Source organism: Orcinus orca, chromosome 9 (genome assembly GCF_937001465.1).
Source record: "Orcinus orca chromosome 9, mOrcOrc1.1, whole genome shotgun sequence".
In the NCBI taxonomy this organism is placed as follows: Eukaryota; Metazoa; Chordata; class Mammalia; order Artiodactyla; family Delphinidae; genus Orcinus; species Orcinus orca.
Window position 1 is genome coordinate 1,576,602 of NC_064567.1, and position 23,875 is coordinate 1,600,476.

Consider the following 23,875-nt stretch of genomic DNA (forward strand, 5'->3'; position numbering starts at 1 on the left):
CTATGTCGCTGAGCCTATGCATAACCTCCATCCCTGCCACCATGGCCACTTTTTTCATGAGCTCATTAGGTGATTACAGGGGTGGCTTGGAAAAGAGGTTGACTGGTATCTGTAGAACTAGGATAAGCTAACTCTATCCACTTTAATATTAAAATCCTCTGCTGAGGTCCCCCTTTAATGAGCAGTCACATGGGATACAAATATCTTCACCTTTTTCTTTTTTCCCATTTTGAGTGGTCTATCTGCATACCTCTTCTCCAAATTTCCTTGTTACCAATTTTCCAATCATGTTCCTTCCAAGTCCCCAGCCATCCAGCCAAGCCATTGGCAAATATGAATATATAATTGCATGTCTGGCCATTTTTCCAAGCAAGGTCCTGTCCACCGGGAGGATTCCCGTTCACCACTGTGCTTTGGAGATGTCCCAAGGAGGGCTGTAGTGCTGCAGCTGTCCACTTGGGGGCGGTGTCTGCATATTGTGCAGAACCGTCTGTGAGTCAGGCCCAGACTTCCCTTCCTCTGCCAGCTGATCCGGAGGAATCCCCACAAGGCCAGGGGAGATAAAGCAGAGCAGCAGGAGTGGGGACCGTGGGCATCTGGGCCACTTCTTTTTTTTTTTTAATTTTTTTTAAGTCTTTATTGAATTTGTTACCATATTGCTTCTGTTTTATATTTTGTTTTTTTGTCCGTGAGGCATGTGGGATCTTAGCTCCCCGACCAGGGATCGGACCCACATCCCTTGCATTGGAAGGTGAAGTTTTAACCACTGGACCGCCAGGGAAGTCCCAGGGCCACTTCTTCATGTGACTTACTTGTGCCTGCGGGCCCGCTTGGGTGTGATCATGTATACACCACCTCCATCTGACTTTGGGATGTTGCTGTGCACGCCCACATTATGGCTTGGTGGGCCGGATAAAGATAACACCATCTCATGATGGGCAGCTCAGGTCGCATGGTAGCTTGGTGGCCCATGGTCAAGCCTCTGCTAAAGCCCAACAGCAAACCAATAGCTGTTTCTCAGAAGGAAGGTAGTTAACTGCAGGGGATGACAGGGCTTTGCTCCGAAATCCTAAGAGCCTTTGCTGTGATTCACCTCTAGGGGCTGCCAAAGGCTCCGAACTGCATACTCTCTGCTGCCGATGCTTCCGGCACCATTGGATCTGCTGGATCATAAGGCCAAGGGCGGAGCAGCTTGCATAGCTGCCTGGAGCTGCAGAGCTGCAAAGCCTTCTCTTGTTCTGGGCCCCACTCAAAACCAGCAGCTTTTTGGGTCACTCAGTAAATGGGCTAGAATAACACAACCAAGTGAGGAATATGTTGCCTCCCAAATTCAAAGAAGCCCACTGAGCATTGTGCCTCTGTTTTGGTTGTAGGAGAGGCCAGATGCAGCAGTCCTTAGAAGGAATATCTTGACATGGCCCACACCACTGGATCCCTAGAAAATTCACTGAAATAGAAGGCTCCTGAATTTTTGTTAGATTTATTTCCCACCCTCTGATATGAAAATGTCTTACCGATTAGAGTGGTGGCTACTTCTCACTCACTTGGTCTCATTAGCATACTGTTATCAGTGTAGTGGAGCGACGTGCAATCTTCTGGAAAGGAATGGTGATCAAGATCCCTGCAAACTAAATTGTGACATAGGTCCAGAGGGGTGGTATATCCCTGAGTTAGGACAGTGAAGGTGTATTGCTTGCCTTGCCAGCTGGAAGCAAAATGCTTCTGGTGGGCCTTATGGACAGGGATGGAGAAAAAAAAGCATTTGTCACATCAGTAGCCGCATACCAGGTACCAGGAGATGTGTTCATTTACCCTAGCAACGAAACCAAGTCTGCTGCGGCAGCTACAATTAGAGTCACCACCTGGTTAAGCTTACGAGAATCCAGTGTCATTCTTCAGGATCCGTCTTTCTTGGGGATGTGGGAATCACTACCCCTCATCTTTCAAGTCCTTGATGGCTGCACTAATCCCTGCATTACCTTCAGGAATGTGGAATTTCTTTTGGGTTACTATTTTCCTAGTTAGAGGCAGTTCTAGTGGCCTCTGTTTGGCCTTTCTTACTATAATAGCCCTTTCTCCACAGGTCAGGGAACCATTGTGGAGATTCTGCCTGCTTTTGAGCATATCCATTTCAATTGTGCATTCCAGAGCTGGGGAAAGAACCCAGAACAGGTTCAGGGACCCACTGTGAGACGTGTGAGACCTGAGCTGAAACTCTCCTGACCACCTGACCTCCACAAGCCCCTGCTCTGACTGGGGTGATGTTTTGGGTCCCCTGGAGATAGTGTCAGTTCAGAGCCAGATATGTTTTGTGAATTTGTGCTAAAGTCTTTGAGGACTGGGAACATGTCTTAAATTCTCTTAATCTCCCATGAGGCACCTGTCCCAGTTCTTGCACACTGAAAATGTTCAATAACGATTCATTGATTGGATGAGTAATAGTTATTAATTGTATCATTAGGAATACTTTGGTAAAAGTAGACTTACTTTGAAAAGCAATTTAATGGCTTATTCTAAAAATTATCAATATGGAACGATTGTGCCGTTAATGTGTGACTCACGTGAGGATTAGATACTAAAATATGTGTCAATAATGCTTTGATATGTGTAAATATATTCAGTTTGGCTTAAGTACAGTGTTTGGATCTTGGACATGTGTTTGAAATGTTATGTGTTAACTATATTACCTTGGAATGCCACTTCACTTCTCTGGGCTAGAATTAATAAATTACATTAATAAATAATAATATAGTTTATTATAGGATGATACAGAAGGGGCAGATATGGCAAATTAAAATGATGGCTAAAATTTGTATTGTTATTATTATAATTTATTATTATAATTAAAATAGAAAAAGCATAAAAAATTGACAGAAAAAAGAAAGTATCTCTTTGTATTCACTTTCTGTATCTTGACTACTGTTAAAAACATATGGAACTCTTTAGTTCCATAAATTAAAAAATCATGATTCACCTGCTTAATGGGTTTTCCTTTTTGAGTGATGAGAATGTTTTGGAACTAGATAAAGGTAATGGTTGCACAACATTGCGAATGCACTAATGCCACTGAATTATTCATTTTAAAATGGTAATTTTATGTATGTGAGTTTAAAATTAATATAAAAAGGAAACCGATACATCTTGGGGTATAATTAAGTTGTAGCCTTAAATAAAATAAGGAAATAATTCTTCAGTTTTTGAGGTATTTTCTCTCAGTGGGGCCCAGTTTTTGCTAAGCTGTCCATACTCACTTGTGACCAGACAGAGACACACATTTAGAACATGATTGCCCGTTTTAAGATTCAGCCTGTTAAAAGATAACCACAGTGAATCTGACTTGACTTTGCAAGGTGTGTGTGCTTTATTTTGATTCGTCAACATGAATAGCCAATATGCTGTTTTGGACATGATGAAGGAACAGTACAAAATCCATCTTTGTTTTATACATTTTCAAGTCCCACAGAAGGTCAGAAAATTCAAACTTTTAGACTATAAGCAATTAAACTTAAAAAAATGAAAACTAAGTATTATGTTTACTTATGTATAAATATTAAATCAAAAGTCAGTTCTTATGATATTTTAAGGAACCATTGTTAATTAAATGTTACTAACAATTTCTAGTTAATTGGTCTCAATAGTTCAGTGATTTGTTATAATGTGCATCACTATAGTTACTGCATATTTATTGTTTATAATAGTAAAAATAAAAAACAGTCTACGTAGGAAATTTGCTTAATTAAATTTTGGTAGATCCAAACAGTGGAATGCTTTTTTGACCATTATAGATGATGATGATGATGTAGATGAGTATTTGTTGATATAGAAAAATGTCGAAAAAAATGTTTTTCTCTGGGTGGTGGGATTATATGATATAAAAAATTTATATTAACGAAGTTTGTTTTGGCGCTTGCCTTGTATAATATTTCTATAGTAGATGTGTACTGCTTTTTTGTTATAAGAAAAAACTTTAAAAATTTAATAGCTTATTGCTAAAATCGTTCTTTTTGGTTTTTTTCCCTTCTAAGTGCATAACCAAAAGCTATTTTAATTCTGAAGTTCTCACAATACTATTCAAAAGCAAACTTGCAGTCTTTCCTTTAAAGCTTATGCTTTCTTCATAGCATTTTAAAAATTATATGTCACTTTTTGACAATTGGATTAGATCCTTAATTCCAGTGAAATATTGGTTTTAACTTAGTTTTGTTATTTTGGAAATTATTGAATATGGCTGAACTTGGATTAATTTTCTTATTTAAGTTCATGAAGTTTTTTGTCTGTGTGGTTAAAAAGTGATAGATTATTTGCTTCCTAGTGTTGTATATTGTATTGAAATATTTTGTGACTCCAGCAGATGGAGCTAGAAGGTAATGCATCCATTGGTGATCTGGCAATTCAGTTGGGTTTGCTTGGGTTTTAGACGAATCATTCTGGGATTATTAAATAACTTTTAAGTTTACATACCTCTTTTGGGGATAGACATTGAATATCTTTCAAAAAGATTGTCATTGAAGCTGATTTAGATAAACTACAAGGTTTCTGAATTTTTAGGGTTCTACTACCATGTCGGAGAGCACATAATTTTAGCTTTCTGAAGTAGAGAAATTTAGCTAACATTTCTTTTTATTTTACAAATTAATAATATATAATATAATAAAAGTGGTGGTAGTATGTATTTATGTGTATTAGCTCTAATTTTTATTTTTGGAATGTTTTATCAAAATTGTAGAATATTCTTAAGGGATATTTATGTGTGTATGTCTGATGTATGTTTGCAAAATGCTGGAAACTTACTAAGTTGTACACAGTTTCCAAGAATAAAATGGCAACTTAGGAGTGTACAGTAGCTTTATTATTTTTCTATATATTAAATGTTCTTCTCATAGTAACTTTAACCTTCTTATATGTTGCAAACTTGATAATTAAATTAGCATAAGCTGAGTCTGAAGCTTTCACACATATTCTGGCTAATAAAACTTAATTTTTTGCATTGAATTATTTAGACTGAAAAAAAGCTGGTTATTTACATAGATGATTATACTGTTACGTAGTATGTTAACTCTCAGATTCTTTGTGTTAAGTGAATTTTTCTTGCAAAAGTAAATATGGTGGAGGTTACATCTCTTTTTGCAATTGTGGTTGATAAGACCATCAGCAGTAATGTTGAATCTCCTGGAAAAAGGGAAGTGGGGAAAATCAAAAAAAATTTTAAATTGTATGTATTATATATAAAGTTCAGTATATAAAAGAAGGTATCTAATTTCATTGCAAACTTAAATGAGTCGTTATTCAGAATCTTTGTGATCATCCTGATCATTTTCTTCACTTGTTCAGCAGATTGCTGCTTGATAATATCTGTTGATAAAGATTTCTTTATATAAATTTTCATAACTATCTTCATTTTAAGTAGGTTGGTTAGTCAGAATAGATACGTTTACTGATTTGTGATCTTTTGCCTAAGGCAGACTTTTGTTTTTTAACTTTTTATTTCCAGAGAAGAATTTGAATTTGTATTTTTCACTACATGAAAGGGACACATATGATTAGAAAGATAAATTCTGGAAGTATGTATATTTAGAGCTCAATAACAATAATAAAGCCTGTTTTTTACCATGGATGATAATTGATTGTTTCAAATTTCAAAACCTAAGTAAATTTTTTTCCTCCAATTATAAAATTATAATGAAGCATTCAGGGGGTTGTATTCATGGTTGCAACTATTTAAGAGCAATGTTTGAAGCCCCCTGCCACGCGATAGCGTTAATTTGTGATTTTGCAGAGGCTAGAATATGAATTGTGCTTAGTGCGGCTAGAAAATAAATAAGCTGAGATCTGTGGCCGATGAGGGGCCCAGCTAGCATCTCCACCTCAATTAAGCTTTGCCGTTCTCTGCCTTTTCTTAGGCATTTTGTGGGGAAGTTATATGACATAGTGAGGTGAAGGATTTTGAGTGTCACAAAGGAGTTTAAATTTGTGTCTTTATGTGCTCCTTATAGAAAACTTAGAATATGTAGGCCAGTGGGAAGAAAAAATCATCCGTAATTCCACTACATTCACACTGTTAATAATTTGGTATATTTCTTTGCAATTTATTTTCTGTGCCTATTTTTTGTCATTGTTCTCATATATTTTTCATGTCATATAAGTATACAGATTGTTGTTATGTAAGTTTTTTTTGGTGTAATTAATGAGAATCATTCTTTAAGGAAAGGGCTGAAACCTAATTTTAGCTGTAACTCATATCATATCACTTTTTTGTCTATCTGGTCTGATTGCTGATGTGCATTGGAGTTTTACAGGGTTTTGGACCATTTGCATGATGTTGAGACAGGGCGGGGAGAGGCACTGACATTAATTTAACATTTTTGTATGTTATTTCTCTTCTGCTGTTCACACGTGATCTATGAGTTATGTTATAGCCCATTTTATACATGAGGAAACAGGACGACAGAGTTGAAGTCCCTTTTCCAGGTCACGTATAGCTGATAGTTGCAAACCCAGGCTGATCAGACATAAAGTGCCCCTCACTTAGACATCTGCTGCCACATCTTCACAGTGTGAATCCCTTGTTGTGCACTAAGTACACAGAATACATTTAATATTTTATTGAAGTTGGATTTGTTAAAACCTTTCTGTATTTGAAAGATGTTTTGGTATCGTAAGGCTTGGGTGTACATGTACACAAAAATATAAACAAATGTAGAAGTGTTAGTTCTGTTTAGTTAGTTAGTTAGTTCTGACAAACTGGTGAGAAGCTCAACTAAGCATTTTGTTTTACACAGATGGGTAGAATTAATGGGCTGTCATATTCTCAGTTTAAAACATTTCCCTTAGTAAAATCTTATGAAACTGATGTTCTCTTTTTGGCAAACAAACAAAAGGCCCTCAGCTTAGGGTCTCATGGGCTGAAATTAAGGTTTTCACAGATTTGTTTTCTTTATTGGAGGCTCTGGGGAAGAATTTGCTTCGAAGTTCATTCAGGTTGTTGGCTGAATTTGGTTCTTTGTGGTTGTAAGACAGGCCCCCATTTCCTTGCTAGCTGTTAGTCAGGTGCCAATCTTTGCCCTATAGGCTGTCTGCCTCTTTTCTCAGGTTTTCCATGTGATGCCCCCTCCAGCAAAGTTGTGTCCAGTTCCTCCCTGTCTTACCCTTCTGCTGCATCTCTGACTCCTCTTAGAGAAAGTTCTCTGCTTTTAAGGGCTCCTTTCGTTAGGTTGTACCCACCTGGCTAATCCAAGATGGTTTCCCCCTCTCTCTTTATTAAGGTCCATAGCCTTAATTATATCTGCAACATCCTTTTTTGCCATGTATGTTGGGTTGAAAAGTGTTTTCCCCAAATTCGTGTCCATTTAGAACCTCAGAACGTAACCTTATTTGGAAATAATATCTTTGCTGATATAATTAGTAAAATAAGGTCATAATGGATTAGGGTGGGCCCTAGTCCAATAACTAGTATCCTTATAAGAAGATAAAACAGAGACATACACAGGGGAGGAATGTGAAGACAAAGGCAGAGATTGGAGTGATGAATCTACAAGCCCAGGAATGCCACATGTTACAGGCAGCCACCTCTAAGGAAGGATTCTTCCCTAGAACCTCCAGAAGGAGTATGGTCCTGCTGGCACCTTGATTTTGGACTTCTAGCCTCCACAACTGTGAGAGAATAAATTTCTGTTGTTTGAAGGCACCCAGTTTGCGGTACTTTGTTACAGAAGCCCCAGAAAACTAATATACCTTGTAACATATTCACTAATATACTGTATAACAATTCCAGGGATTAAGGCATGGATATCTTTGGGGGTTCACTCTGCCTACCATGAGACCAGCTGAGTACAAAGCAGGAAAATACAGCCCATAATGAAGAGAACAATCAGTCAAAACTTACAGTTGCCGCAGATTCAGAATCAGTAGACAAGAGCATTGAAACATTTCTTGTAAGTATTTCATATGTTCCAGAAGCTGGAGGAAAGACTGAACATAACTGAACATATTGAGACATAAAAGATGTAAAAAAAGAACCAAATAAACTTCTAGAGATGAAACCTGTAATACCTGACATGAAAATATATTGGATGGGATAAAAGCAAATTAGATATTTTTGCAGAAGAGATTAGTGAACTCTGAGACATAGCAATAGAAAACAGTCTAAAAAAGAAACAAAAAAATGACTGAAAAACTGACCAGGGCATCAGTGATATAATTGATGTTCCTAAAAGACAAAGGGTTAAGAAAAATACTTGAAAAACGGATGGCAGAAATATTTCAAGATTAGATGAAAACTGTAAACCCTCTTATCCAAGAAGCTCAACTAACCCTAGTGACAGGAGACCTGCCAAGATACATCATCAGATTGGTCAAAACCAGTGATACGGCGAAATCTTAAAAGCATTCAGAGAAAAAGACATAAAGTACAGAAGAGCAATGATGCGAATTCCAGCATATTTCTTGTGGGAAAAAAATGCAAGCCAGATGGCAGGGTAGCAACATCTTTAAAGTACCGAAAAAAGAAAGCCCCACCAACCTAGTTCTATATCCAGTGAAAATATTTTTCCAAAACAAAGTCAAAATAAAGACAGTGTCAGATATACAAAAGGTGAAAGTTCATCACCACAGACCTATACTACCAAAAATAAGGGACATCCTTTAGGCAGAGGCAAATTGGTAGAAGATAGAAATCTGGATCTGTGAAACAGAACAAAGATCACTAGAAGTGGCGAATTTGAGGGTAAATATAAAAGAGTATTTCTATATCATATAAATCTTATTAAAAGAGAATTGGCTCTTTAAATAAAAAATAGTAACAGTAAATTGTGAGTTTTATAATGTGCAAATAAAAGCACATGACAACAATAATGCAAGGGCAGGAGGAAAGAAATGGCAATAGACTGTTGTAAGGTTCTTAGGCTGTACATGAAGTGTTGTAGTACCTTTTTTTTTTTTTTTTTTTTTTTGCGGTACGCGGGCCTCTCACTGCTGTGGCCTCTCCCGTTGCGGAGCACAGGCTCCAGATGCGCAGGCTGAGCAGCCATGGCTCACGGGCCCAGCCGCTCCGCGACATGTGGGATCTTCCCAGACCGGGGCACGAACCCGTGTCCCCTGCATCGGCAGGCGGACTCTCAACCACTGTGCCACCAGGGAAGCCCAGAAACTCACTTTAAATGTAAACACACACATAGGTTAACAGCAATAGGAGCAAAAAGATTTACTATAATAATTCTAATGAAAAGGAAGATGGTATAGGTATATTATTATCAGAAAAGGGTAAGGAATGTTATCAGGCATAAAGAAGATCATTTCATAATGATGCAGGGGTTCATTCATCAAAAGAACATAGTAATAGACGTTACCTATTATCTACCTAAAAAATACCATTTATTAAATACCTATTAAATACATGAAGCAAAAACTTACAGAAATGAAAGGATTAATAGTCAAAATCACAATTCAGACATATCACTATCCCCTTTTCAGTAATTGATAGAACAAGTAGCCAGGAAAAAATTAAGGATTTTTAACACTTAACTAACTTGGCCTAATTTGTATTTATGGAACACTCAGCCCAACAATAGTGAAATACACATTCTTTTCAAGTACTCTGGGAACATTTACCAAGAAAACCATATTCTGTGCCATGAAACAAGTGTCAGTATTTTAAGTCATATAAGATATGCTCTCTAACAACAGTGAAGTTAAATGGGAAATCAGTGACAGCAGCATATCTAGAAAATCCCTCAAGTATTAGGTATCTAAATAACATACTTCACAATAACTCTTAGGTCAGAGAAGAAATCAAAAGGGAAATTTGAAAGTACTTTGAACTCAATGAAAATGAAAATAAAACATTCCAAAATTTATAGCACAAAGATACCTATTTTAGAAAAGAAAAAAAGATCTTAAATTAATTCCTACATCTTCCACCATAAGAAACTAGAAAAAGGAGAGCAAATTAATCCCAAAGTAAGAGGATGGGAAATAAAAAAAGATGAGAGGAGAAAGGAACAAAATAAAAAACAGAAAATGTAGAGAAAATCAATGAGAGGATCAATAATATTGATAAGACTTCAGCCAGATTGATCAGAAAAAAAAAGATACCAGTTATCAATATCAGGAATGAGAGATGTGATATCACTACAGATTCTACAGCTGTTAAAAGCATATAGTGCATATTATGAACACCTTTATGCCAATAAATTCAGGAACTTAGAGAAATGGAAAAATTCTTTGAAAGGCAAAAACTACTGAAACCCTCTCAGACATTGTGGAAATGTTGCAAACATTCTCACAAAACTCTAGGCTAAGAAGACTTCATTTTCAGTCCTCCCAAATATTTAAGGAAGAAATAATGCCAATTCTACACAGCCTTTTTAAGAAAATTGAAAATGAGGGAATACTTCCTAAGTCTGAGGCCAGCATTACCCTGATACCAAAACGAGACAGACATACATGAAAACTATTGAAGAATATCCCTCATGAATATAGATGCATAAATTTTAAACAAAATTTTAGCAAATCAAATATAACAATAAATAAAAAGGGTAATACATCATGACTTTTGACAAAATCAATGAATTTAATTTACCATATGCACATACTAAAAAAGAAAATTCATATGGTCATCATAATATACACAGAAAAAGCATATGGCAAAATTCAATGTCCATTCCTGATAAAATCTCTCAGCAAATTAGGCATGAAAGGGAGTTCCCTCATCCTAATAAAGAGCATCTATGAAAACCCTACAGGTAACATCATACTTAATAGTGAAAAGCTGAATGCTTTTTTCCCTGAGATCCCCTCTTACCACTTGTATTCAGCATGGTTCTGGGGATTTTTAAAGAATAAAGGACATTGAGATTGGAAAGGAAAAAGTAAAACTCTCTGTTAACAGATTATATGACTATATAGAAATTCTGATGGAATCTATTATAGGAAAGCTATTAGAACTAATAAGTGAATTTTGCAAGGTTGCAAAGATACAAGATCAATATATAAAACTCCATTGCATTTCTGTATGCTAGCAATGGATAACTGGAAATTGATATAAAAACCAGTGCCGTTTATATACAGTAGAATCAAAAATATGAAATGCTTAGGGATGTGCGAGACCTGTATACTGTAAACTAGGAAACGCTGCTGAGGAAAATTAAAGCATACTGTGATAAATGGAGAGAAGTGCCGTGTTCATAGATTAGAAGACAGTCCTGTAGAGATGTTAGTTCTCCCCAAATTGATCTATAGATTCAACACAATCTTAGTCAAAATACCAGGATGAGTTTTTTGTAGAAATTGAAAAGCTGATCTAAGATTTTAGATGGGAATTCAAACGACTTATATTAGCCAAAACAACTTTGAAAGAGAACAAAATTGGAGGACTGACTACCCAACTCAAAGATGATTTTAAGGCCATAGTAATCGATACTGTGCTGTATGCATTAGCAGGAAGATAGAGAAACTCAACAGAATAGAGAGTCCAGGAATATATCCAAACATATTGTAAATTTATTTTTAACAAAGGTGCAAAGGCTATTTGGCGGAAAAGGCTATTTTCAACAAATGGTACTGGAGCAATTGGATAATCGTAGGTAAAAAATGAACTTAAATCCATATCTGGCTCCATATACAGAAAGTAATTTGAAAGAATCGTAGATCTAAATGTAAATCCTAAAATTGTAACACTTGTAAAAAGGAAATGTAGGAGAAAGTCTTTGACACTGGACTAGACCATAATTTCTTGGGTAAGATAGCTAAAGCATGATCCGTAAAGAAAACATTGATAACTTGGGCTTCGTCAACATTAAGAAATTTTGTTCTTTGAAAGATACTGTTAAGAGGATGAGAAAACAATTCACAAAGTAGGAGAAAATATCTGTAAATCATATGCCTGATAAAAGACTTGTATTTAGAGTATATAAAGTATACTCAGTAAGTAAACAGACAACCCAGTGAAACAATGGGCAACAGATTTGAAGAGACATTTTAGCAAAGAAGGTGTAAATGGATGGCACATAAGTTCATGAGAAGATGTTCACGTCATTATTCATTGGGGAAGTGCAAATTAAAGCAGTAATGAAATACCACTGTACACCTATTAGAATGGCTGAAACTGAAAAGACTGCCTATACCATTTTTTGTCAAAATGTGGCTGAGATTTGAATTCTGCTGGTAGGAATGTGAAATTATACACCCACTTTGGAAAACATTTTGGCAGTTTCTTAAAATGTTAAACGTACACCTACTATATGACCCAGACATTGCATGCCCACATATTTACCCCAATGACACGAAAGCCTGTGTCCATACGAAGACTCATGTGAGTGTTTATAACAGCTTTAGTTGTGAGAGCCACAACCCAGATAGCAGTTTGCCTATGGATGGATGCAGTGCAGTAACTGGATTCAATCTGATACAAAGGGATAGACTACTGATACTGCCACAGTGTTGAAAAATCTCAGAAGAATTGTGCTAGGTGACAGAAGCCAGACAAAAACAGGAGTACATACTACACTTACCATTTATAGAAAATTTTAGAAAATACAGTCTTTTATAAAGTGTAGAATCTGGCTGATGGAGAATGGGGTGGGATAGGGAGTGGCAGGAGACACTGGTTATAGAATGGTGTGAGGAAACTTGGGGGCGATGGATATATTATGTTGGTTATGGTGACATAACTGCCACATTTTATGAAATTGTACAATTTGTAGTTTATATCAATTATATAACTCAACAAATTTTTTAGAAACTAATATTTTTACTTTTTATATATGTCGCGATTTTCTGCAAAGTGAACATGGGTTCTCAGAAAGTATGGTACTTTGGTACAGGGGCTAATTAGCACTGTGTGTTGGTAGCCTCTGGAGGTGTTACTGTTATTAAAAGCAAAAAGTCATTAAGTGCTTATTTTGTGACAGGCGTGATGATGGTTGTTCAAGTATTATTTCACTGAATTCTCAGCACCACCTACAGACATGATCCTCAGCCTCATTGTATAGATGAAGAACCTGTGGCTTAGAAGTGTTGTCACATGGAAGTGCAGACAGGGCTCGAACCCAGGTCTGTGTGAAAGTCCCGTGTGTGCATTTGGCCACCATCCTGTGTGTTCTTCCTGGTTATTAACACGATACAACAATTGGCTGTAATTATAACCCCTTTGAATGAAGAAAAGGGTTAAGATGTTTAGCATCTTTTTTTTAGAGACTGAAAAGTATTTTAGAACATTTTCTATTTTTATTTATTTATTTATTTTTGCGGTACGCGGGCCTCTCACTGTTGTGGCCTCTCCCGTTGCGGAGCACAGGCTCCGGACGCGCAGGCTCAGTGGCCATGGCTCACGGGCCTAGCCGCTCCGCGGCATGTGGGATCCTCCCGGACAGGGGCACGAACCTGTGTCCCTTGCATCAGCAGGCGGACTCTCAACCACGGCGCCACCAGGGAAGCCCTGCATTCATTCTTTTTGTTTGTATTCCATGCTGTTCCAAAAAGGATTTAGGGTAGTTATGAAACATATGTTAATTTGTAACTAAGGCAGTTGAGAACTAGTTCCTTGGTTCCCTGAGAGCTCAGTGTGTAGTCTCCATGTGTCTGGAAAGGAAGCTCTGTGAGGGCAGAGGTTTGTGCTCTGTTGTTACTACATCTCCAGTGCATGGAACAGTGCCTTGTAAATAAGGGTGTTGAAAGAACGTGAGTTGCCTGTTTTCAGAAGCATTGGATCATAATTGTATGTAGTACATTGAATTTGTATTTAGCATAATTTTTATCTTTGATTCTTGATTTTGTAAATTTTAATGAAGATTGTAGCCATCAGTTTTAAAGTTAAGTGTTTTACCTATAAAAAGTGAGATGTTGGTCCAAATATTATCCCAGTGACATACCTAAAGTTCTGTACTTTTAAAAATCTAGTCTTATTATCATCTAAGTTGCTTTTTATTGTGATTTTATGAGTGCAGAATGTGCCAGAAAGGAAAAAGGTGATGTGAGCTTGCTTGCCCCTCTTACATTTTCTTTACCACTTGGAGTTGCTTACTAAAACTTCTACGATGTAGTGGTTTTTAAAAATCCCAGGAATTAGTGCAGCTACTTGCAGGCTCTGCAGCCGTGGCAGGTTTTGTGTAAGCAGCCTCTGTCATTTTGGGGGATTGCTATGAAGAGTAAATGAGTTTGTATAATATCTGTAAATCACTTAGAATAGTGCTTGGCACATAAGGGCTCAATAAATGCTAATTATTACTTTTCAGGTTTTTATGAGGCTTAAATTAAACAAGATTATTCATGTAAAATGTTTAGTAGAGTATCTGGCATTCATTAAGTGCTCGATAAATGCTACTGGCTCTAATTTAAATATTCAGGTGCCGATATGTCTGAAGAGGCTGTGTCTTTGGATCTCTGCATATGTCATATGTTTAGTGAATTTATTTTAGAGCATGAGGAAAAATTATTGGTTTCTGTATTGGCTTTTCCCAATAGTTACAAGTTACAAAGTTATAAAAATTTTATAGAAATATGTAATTATTTTTCTGATTTCTAAGTTTAGGTCATTTGTTAGGCCTCTCTATTCAAGTTTATGTTTATTTTTACTATTAAAAAGTACAGAGCTTTGACTGATATTACAATTTAGCACAGTAATTGTCTTTGACAAGATTGTCAGTATCTAAACTCATCTTTCTTGTCTTGTTACCCTTCTCGCAGGTTTGTGGAACCTTGCTTCTCTCTTTTCCAACCTTTGTCTATTTGTGTTGATGCCCTTTGCCTTTTTCTTTCTGGAATCAGAAGGTTTTGCTGGCCTGAAAAGGGTAAGTGAATCATGTTTTAGAATTAAATTTCTTAAATGAAGAAATAAATATCATTCACATTGAACTAGAAAAAAGTAGGCTTAAACAACCATTTGACTGGAATGTAAGAAGTTTAATTAATAATAATGTCTTGTTAATATTAATAATGTTTTTATAATAGTGGTAACAATGTTACATATTGAATTATTTTACATGTCTACAGGGAAGAAGTCATCTTTTGACCTTTGAATGATTTTATACTATGTGCAAAGTTGGTGGAGTGTTCTTTTGTAGAATGAATAAACCTGATACAATAGCTATTATTCCTTTCTTATTCCCAGGATCCTGTGACTTACTGATATTAGGTGAATGTGGGAGCGTGAGAAGTGGGCAAAACAGGACAGTCTGCAAGAGCATCTTAAACAGTTAATCCAGACCTTGTCAATGGTAGTAACTCCCTCTGTCCTTGAATAGAGCATTTTAAAGTGAAGGGAACAGCATTTCCATTTATAGCTTGTGGAGCTGTTTGCTATAAAAGTTTGGAATATAATGTGAAGACTTCAGTAGTTAGTACTTTTGGGGTGACTTTTAAACCTGACAAAATAAGTTCTAGTGTTACAGTTTATAGACACATTGTACCTTTCTAATTTTTAGTTATGGTTATTCATATTCATATTGTGATAGATGGTTGGTTTCATATTTAGTGAATGTACTGAGATCAGAATGGATGGTTGGGTATGGCGGTCAAACGTACATTGAGAAAACTGGCTTTTTTTTAGAAGATGTTGGGGGTAGGAGTTAATTTATTTTTGCTGTGTTGGGTCTTCGTTTCTGTGCGAGGGCTTTCTCTAGTTGTGGCAAGCGGGGTCCACTCTTCATCGCGGTACGCGGGCCTCTCACTATCGCGGCCTCTCTTGTTGCAGAGCACAGGCTTCAGACGCGCAGGCTTAGTAGTTGTGGCTCACGGGCCTAGTTGCGCCGCAGCATGTGGGATCCTCCCAGACCAGGGCTCGAACCCGTGTCCCCTGCATTAGCAGGCAGATTCTCAACCACTGTGCCACCAGGGAATCCCCGAGAAAACTGGCTTTTATATATTAGGTTTGTTTTTTATAATGACGTATGTAAATTATTTAAGTCATCCATGTAATGGGAAAGACTTGCATAGTTTCAGTTTAAAAAACTCTTTGTTGATAATTTCTTGAAGAATGATAGGAAGTTTTGCTGCTGAAAGGGATTTAGTTCAAACCCTCCTTTTATAAGGAGGAAATGGAGATCCAAAGATAATGTTATTAAATTGTCTAAGAACCACATATGTACCATTGCAAAACTAGGACTAAAACCCAGGGCTTGCTTCTAACCTCCCCAGAGTGTGCACGTTCTTTACCGATCAGCACTGTGGAGAGGCAGTTAAAGCCAGCCAGGTAGGTGACAGGCCAGGCACCGACGAGGAGGGAGGAGAAAGGACCACAGCGCGCGGGCAGAGGAAGGGGCAGGGTAGGGCTTTGCGTGGGGACGCCAGATAGTAGGAGAACAAGGAGGGTGTGACCTGGGCGCCCAGACAGAGCTCAGGAGAGTGAAATGTAAAACATGACATCAGAACGGGGTCGAAAAGGAAGAGCATGGAGAAGCAGCAAGGTCATCAGAGACGCTTGAGAAAGCAATTTCTGTGGAATTTTGGAGACTTTTGATGGATAGTCACACATTTGACAGAGTTTTACTAGGCACTTACTAAGTGGTAATTACTATGCTGTTAAAGGAGCTTGCTGGGTACAGAAGTGAAAAGACAGGTTCTTGCCTTCAAGGGATTAAGAGAGGATGACCTCAGAGACGAAAACAAGTAGCATGTGGTGGATGAACTTTTATACAACGAGTGGCTGTGAGGGGAGGTCTTGATTTGCCTGGAGAACTGGGGAAGCTTCAGGGAGGGGTTAGCCTGCACTTGAGCTGAGACTTGCAGGTGAGCATTCGAGGCTTGAGCAAAGGCCTGGATTCTGCCTGAATTGAGGGAGTGGCTGGCTGATGCTCAGCTGTAGAATGGAGAATGGCGAGAGACCCCTTGTCAGGATCAGATCCCGGAGGCCTGAGTCCTCTGCCACATTGTTTGGGTTTTATGCTGTAGACAACAGGGAGTTGGCAGAGGATTTTTGAAAAGAATTTTTGCAGCTACTGTTTTATTTAAGCATATTTAGCGATAAATACACGTCAGAATTTCAACATATGTCAGTAGGGAAAGGAGTACATGCACCACACAATGCGAGACACTGTTTGGTAGAGATGTCACCATACTGAATCAGTCATGCACCTGGCTCTGTTAAACAGAGCGTTTCAACATATGTCACTAAAGTTGCCATGTTGATGTTTGCTTTAAACATGCACGGTGCTCCCCTCTCCCTAGCTCTGTCTCATGTGTAATCTTATCAGGTACAAAAGCAACTGGTAAAGCTCAGTGTTAAATATATTTTCATGTTTGGTATTAAAGGTGTGCTACCTAGTTTATGCTTTTCATAAAAATCTAGTTATTAGTTAAATAAATTATTTTAAAAAGCAGTGTGCAATATGGACAAACCCCTTTGTCTCCAAATTATTTCCCTCCCTTCCTGTGAACTAACCAACTAGAAAAGGGACTTGGCTGAATCTGTTGGAGCAGAGTTAGCACCATCTCTAGAATTAAAAACAACGGACACAAGAACCCAGTGATTTACTGTTCTCCTGTTCCCCCTTGTAGACTAAGGTCAAAGGGGAGAATCAGCTTGAGGAGGGGTATAAGAAGGTAAGTAAAAATATTTTGCACCTACAGTTGTACAGCAGTTCTTCCCTCTAAACTGTTTACTTCTAGTCTCTTTATACATGATTAGAAGAATGCCTTTTCTAAGCACATCTCTGACTGTGTCAGCCTCCTCAGAATTCCTCAAGGTCACCAGCTACATTTCATGGTCTCAAAGGGGACTGATGTGTTGAGTGATTGTAGGGTGCAGTTGACATGACCAATCCAGTTAATTCCCAAACACGGCGAAGGATTTTTAAAAATATATTTATTTGGCTGTGCCGGGTCTTAGTTGCGGCATGCGGGATCTAGTTCCCTGACCAGGGATCGAACGCGGGCCCCCTGCCCATTGGGAGTGCAGAGTCTTAACCACTGGACCGCCAGGGAAGTCCCCACAGTGAAGGATTTAAAAAGAGGGGGAGAAGGCAGAGCTCAGGATGGTTACCGTTTCTTAGAATCTGGTAGCTTGGGGATGAATGGGAGTTGCAGAAACCAAATTAAAGTGTTTTGTCTTCAATGCTGTTAAAGGAAGGAGGGAGATGGGGTTGTGGCTTGGAGGAGAAGAGGTAGAATAATTCTCCTATTAGTATGCTGAGGGAGGGGCCAATGGAAGAGAGACTGCAGGTACTAAGGTGAGAAAATTTGTCTTTAGTGTCAGACTGCCTGGGCTAGTTACATCATCTAAACCTCAGGTTTTCTTTCTGTAAAATGGGTATAGTAATGATAGTTACCTTACTGTTTCATTTGGAGGATTAAATGAGAGGTGATTATTCGTGTAAAGCATTTAGCCCAGGATTTAGCTCAGTAAATGTTAGGTATTATTGTCACTGTCCTCGAGCTTCATGCATTTGACTGATAAGTATTCTAGGAAACATCAGTGTTATATGGATAGATCATTACAAAGCAACTAAATAGCGTCAACTCTTAATTATTCATGTATTATTATCTTAGGCGGTCTTAAGATTCCAAATTATTTTTCCCATTTTGAAATGGCATGTACTGAAGCAGAATCAAAACTGCCTAAAGAGAAGGTGCATCTACAGGGAACTATATTCAATATCCTGGGATAAACCATGATGGAAAATAATATGAAAAAGAATATGTATGTATAACTGAGTCACTTTGCTGTACAGCAGAAATGAACACAACATTGTAAATCAAGTATACTTCAATAAAATTAAAAAAAAGAGAAAGAGAAGGTACATGTAGACCCTATTAGAAATGTTTAGAGAGCTTTAAAATCAGGGTAATCATGGCATGTTATTTTACAATATTAAGCTTTTTCAGTTACATAGAATTTGCAAGGGTTATTATTAGCATTGTATATTTAAGTCTAAATGTGTTAGATATATGTTTGAGCCTTGCAGTATTATGCCTTTCTGTTATATAAGATCTTCTGGTATTTACTTGCACAGGTTCTGAACAGTGTTTGGTGAGATCTGTAGCGCTTTCCACAGAGCTATAGGTTGTATCGCAGTCAGGAACTCTGCTGCTCTGATGAAGGGGGTTGGTCGCTGACATCTTTGACACAGCTGGCTGGCAAGCATGTATATATTTGTGTGTATCCCTTTAAAACCCTTTGCTCATTGGTTACATTTGACATATCTACTTCCAAGGCAACATTGAGGAGAGCTTAGAAAACACTTCTAATTGGTAGATTTCAGCACAATAACTTGAGTAAGGACAAACTTGTAATATGGTTAAGTTAAATCTCCTTTTTTTTCCTTTGGCCACTTCCTGGTGTTGTTTTACTGTGTTGAAGTCTGGTGGAGCCCCTAAATGGCATATGGTCCCACCAAACTCCCATTGATTCCCCTGGGCAATCGATTTTAAAGCAGCCCCTTGCATATTGTGCCGAGATGCGGAAATTGGCCACTGGCCATGGCGGATGCAGAGCTTGAATTGAAAATCAAATTAAGCAGAATTCTCTACTTAGTTTTTAATTAAACCACTATGTTAATTCAAACAGGACATTTTAGGCCTGGGGGGGTTGACCATGTCCTTTTAAGGGCCTTGAATTGCCTTTCTTCTCTCTCCTTACAATGGCGTATGTTTCTTTCTTATTGGGACCATCTCCTAGCTATTCCCATTCTTTACAGATCTCGAGGGTAGGAGAATGTAAGTGGTCTTGATAAAGCAAGGTTTTTTCTTTCTTTCTTTTTTTTTTTTTGTTTTGTTAAGAAGGTACCTTTTATCTTGGAATTCTGTTAGCAGTTAAATTTTTATTTAATCTAGATTATTTATATTATAGGCTGTCACCCGTATATATTGTAGCAAGCATTACATATGTTCATGTGTGTTTGAAGCTGACCCCAAGCTTACACCTTATGTTTCAACTCTGGTGAAGAGGTTGCGTCTGGTGGGTTTGGTTTTTGTTTTGTGGTAGACATGTTTTCTCCACAGTTTTTATCTCGGTTGCTTAGTCATACACCAGAGTATGAGAGTCTTGGGGCTGACAGCGCTCCTGTTCAGTTACACTCAGGTCAGTTGTGTGAGTCTCTCTCCCCACGCTGCCTCAGAGGGACCTCTAGATTATTTGGGGTGATGCCAGAAGGTGTTTTTCGATTGCGTAATGAACCAGTCTAACCTCTGGCTAGGGTTTAAATGGGAGTTAGGAATGTGTTTGTTTCATATTGTGTCTTAACATCTTACTTTGAATTAAAATGCCATAAGGAAAAAAAATGTCATGAGGAAAAAATTCAGCAACTTAATGAAAGTAAATAAAACCCTTCAATGACAGATTATTTCATGAACCAAAGATGTTTCTGGGAGCAACTTTATATTGTGCCTCACATTAATGCCTATCTTTGGTTTGAAGTCATGGTATAACATTTAACATAAGTGACAGCAACATCCTGACCAATTACCTAAGCCATCCAGACACCCCCAGATGTCCAGAACATAGCACACGGTCTGTAGGATTAAGAGGTTAACTCCTAGAACTTCAAACGAAGTGCTTGATAATAAAAGCAAAAAGTACAAAATCTGAGGTGACTTCCTTTCTTAATTAATTAGACTGGCCAGGTGGAAGCCAAGAGCTGGGTGCGGTGCTTGGAAGGTCTATAAAGCTGAGCACCGTGACAGCACGGTAGAGGGGAGCAGACATCGCTCTAATGTGTTTCTGTCCTGTGTCACAGTTTGAAATTGTCCTGGTTTATGTCCCTTTTGGCAAACTTACATAAAAGTGACCTTGTACTGTATTTTATGACCAGATGACTTTTTCCCCCCAGTGGCTAATTTGTATCAGGCCTCCATCTTAAAGAGACACAGAAATGAGTAGGAAGTCCAGCTCGGTCTCAGTGAACTTTCATTGCATTCTTTCATTATTTTTGCTCGTTCTTGCCACTGATCATCCATAAATTGTTGGAAATGAGTGATTAAGGAAGTGCTGCTTAGTGTTAGTGGCACATGCGCATATTTGCATGGTTTTTTGTGGGTGAGAGGAAATCACATACAAAAAGGGAAACTCCTGCTGGGAACCTTTCAAGGAAATTTACCTTGGGTCTTGTTTTGATCTTGGTGTTTATTACAGAAAATGGAGTCATATCTCACTAACTATTGTTATGTGTTAATTTGATTTTCCAACACCTTCAAGAAAAAAAAATCCGTAATTTACTAACAGAATTCCTGTACCCTCTTCCAATTGTGAGGACTAATTTTTTCCATAGAAACAATATAGATAAGAATGATGATTTTCAAAACATTTGATTCTAGTAGTGTTGTTACATGCAAGGTTCCTGTTGGAATTGTGACTCTACTGTAAAAGGCGTGGTTATAATAATGTAAACTGAGCAGTTTCAGACATTGAAGCTTGACGTATAGGATGTCAGAGAAAGAGAGAGAAGATTATTATTTTGAAGAAAAGGGTACATTTATTCCATTTAAAAATTATTTGAGTTCATAAGGATTTTGAGTTAAAAATCATTTAGTTAATGAAATGACGTTAATTTTGTCACTCTTCTCAGTACAGCTGCATGTTGGAGGCGACTAAATTATAACTTCAGTAACAGTGTCAGTTATTGGTAAATAGCACATTGCTCAGTTCCTGCATACTTGGTGATGGTATGATACTCTCTCTCCATTTATCAAAAAAGGAGAGATTTATACTGTAAGGCTAGATTGTCTCTTTATTTGTGTAAAGAGTTTTGTATAGTGGCAAAACTATAAGCTCTGGCTTTCAGAAGACCTGGACTTAAATCCTGACTCTTCTTTTACCGACCTGGAAGTCCAGGCACGGTTCTTAGTGTCTCCATCTGGAAAATGGGCTGCAGTTCTTACCTTGTCCTCGGGTTACTCCACCAAATCTGTTTGTAAAGCACCAAGACACAGCAGAATTGGCAGTTATTATTAGGGACTTAAATGTACCAACTGTGAGCAAGTTGATAATGAAATCAGGAAGATTTGTGTGGTATAACTTTATATGTGGTAGCAAAACGATGTAAGAAATTAGAATGGCGTCAACATAGCTTTGTTTATTTACTTTTTGAAATATAAATGGTTTTATTTTGTAACAGTATAGGTTATAAAAAGAAGGTATTTAATAGGTAGCTGAATTTCAAACTTTATTTTATATGATGATTAAATTACCAACTAATGTCTCATAATTTGTTAAATGAGAAGTTTTGGTTGGGAGGAAATATAAAATCACCAGGTTCAGATTTTAAAGTAATTATACTTTTAATTAAACTGGCTCTAATACTTGAATATTCATAAAACAATTTAATAGGAATAGCCAGTTATCAATTAGAGTCTCCTTTCTAAAACTTTTTTTGGGGGAGTTGAAAACTACCTACCCTTGGTTAGAATGAACTTTATTTGAAAGTAAAATTAAATGTCAGATTTAATGCTGACTAGAGAGCTTCTTACACAATTATGATACATACCCACGGACCTGTAGGACGAGAGCTCACCCAAGAGGCTAGAATCTGGATTGTTAAAATCTTCTATTTATTTGGCATTTAAACTCATATTTATTTGTCTGTAAAATCATTTATTCAGCATGTCACAGTGTTAACCTTCTGATCTCTATGAAATGTATGCCAATATATAGCTGGAACTTGATATATTACTTTACAACCCATTTATTTGGCCCGTTTGTACCAGAAATAAAAGTTGTGTATTTAGACACATCAAAGGCAATGGGATTATTTTGACATTAGGTAATATTTTAGGTTGCAGTATATTATGTACTTTTCTTTAAACTTAAGTCATTAATAGTTATACTACTTAAAAATTTATTGGTTTGCACACTTTCTGTTAAGGAAAGGAAATTCTCATCTAGAAAGACAAGTTCTTACTGTTCTAGAGTGATTGACTTTTAAATCAATTGAACTGTTAAAAAAAATACATAAAATGTATGTTCTTTTAGTTATTAAAAATAAGGTGAGCAGGCAAAAACAAAAAATAAGGACACCCGAACAGTAGAATAAGAATTAAGTATAGTGAAATGGTCAATTTAAAGGAAACGTTTCCTATTATCTTTCTTGGAACACAAAGAAGAAATTTTAAGTTGTTTTATAGCGCTGGATTTAAATACTTTTATACTTTCATATTTTATTTGGGATTACTTGATATTAATGTTTCTCTTTACACATTAATTAATGAGTGTTAAGTTTTATAAGCAGTCTGTTTTTAAACAGACTTGTGAAGGGCTTAAAAATTTTTTTAAATCCTTTTTGAAATATCAGAAAAACTTATCTGATCTCTTAATGATTTTTGCTTCCTTCTTTTTTTTAACATCTTTATTGGAGTATAATTGCTTTACAATGGTGTGTTAGTTTCTGCGTTATAACAAAGTGAATCAGCTATACATATACATATATCCCCATATCTCCTCCCTCTTGCGTCTCCCTCCCACCCTCCCTATCCCACCCCTCTAGGTGCTTCTCAAATGCCTAGAATTAAATGATATTTCTGATTTTTTTAGAAGATATTTAATGAAGTACCTTATGTTGTGATAAGAGCTTATTGCATTATATAACAAATATACTTTATTCTGAACAAGATTTCTCTTCTCTTTCTGTTATTACCTTAGTTCAGGCTTCATCACTTCTTGGATTATTTAAACCACTGTCCATCTGTGTTTTCTGCTTCCAGTTTCATTCCCACACAAAGTAACCTTCACACTGCCTTCTAGCACTGTTTTCTACATAATGCTATTATCTGTAACTCACCTCCATAAAATCTCCAAGGACCAAAACCGAACAGGCACAACAAAACTGAAATGGTAACTGAGTAAGTGATGCCCTAGTTAACACACACACACACACACACACAGTGATGGGGAGCGTCTGTCAGCCTTAGCTCTGGGCAGAAGTCTCCCCTGAGAGTTAGTCCACAGGCCTCTACC

The 23,875-nt window shown here is 37.2% G+C and overlaps 1 protein-coding gene across 19 annotated transcripts in view; it reads left to right on the forward strand.

Annotated features, from left to right (window-relative positions):
- LMBR1 (limb development membrane protein 1) overlaps positions 1-23,875 on the forward strand; it is a 155,504-nt gene that overhangs the window by 36,326 nt on the left and 95,303 nt on the right. For 12 of the 19 annotated variants that reach the window (XM_033408269.2, XM_049715052.1, XM_049715051.1 and 9 more), the window contains 2 exons: positions 14,680-14,783; positions 17,488-17,532. The exons of 1 other annotated variant lie outside the window; for it this stretch is intronic. In XM_033408269.2, coding sequence (XP_033264160.1) covers positions 14,680-14,783; positions 17,488-17,532 — 149 coding nt within the window. Of the gene's footprint in view, positions 1-7,771; positions 7,932-14,679; positions 14,784-17,487; positions 17,533-23,875 lie in introns of all 19 variants that reach the window. 6 more of the 19 variants (XM_004281232.3, XM_033408271.2, XM_049715054.1 and 3 more) reach the window with 3 other exon arrangements.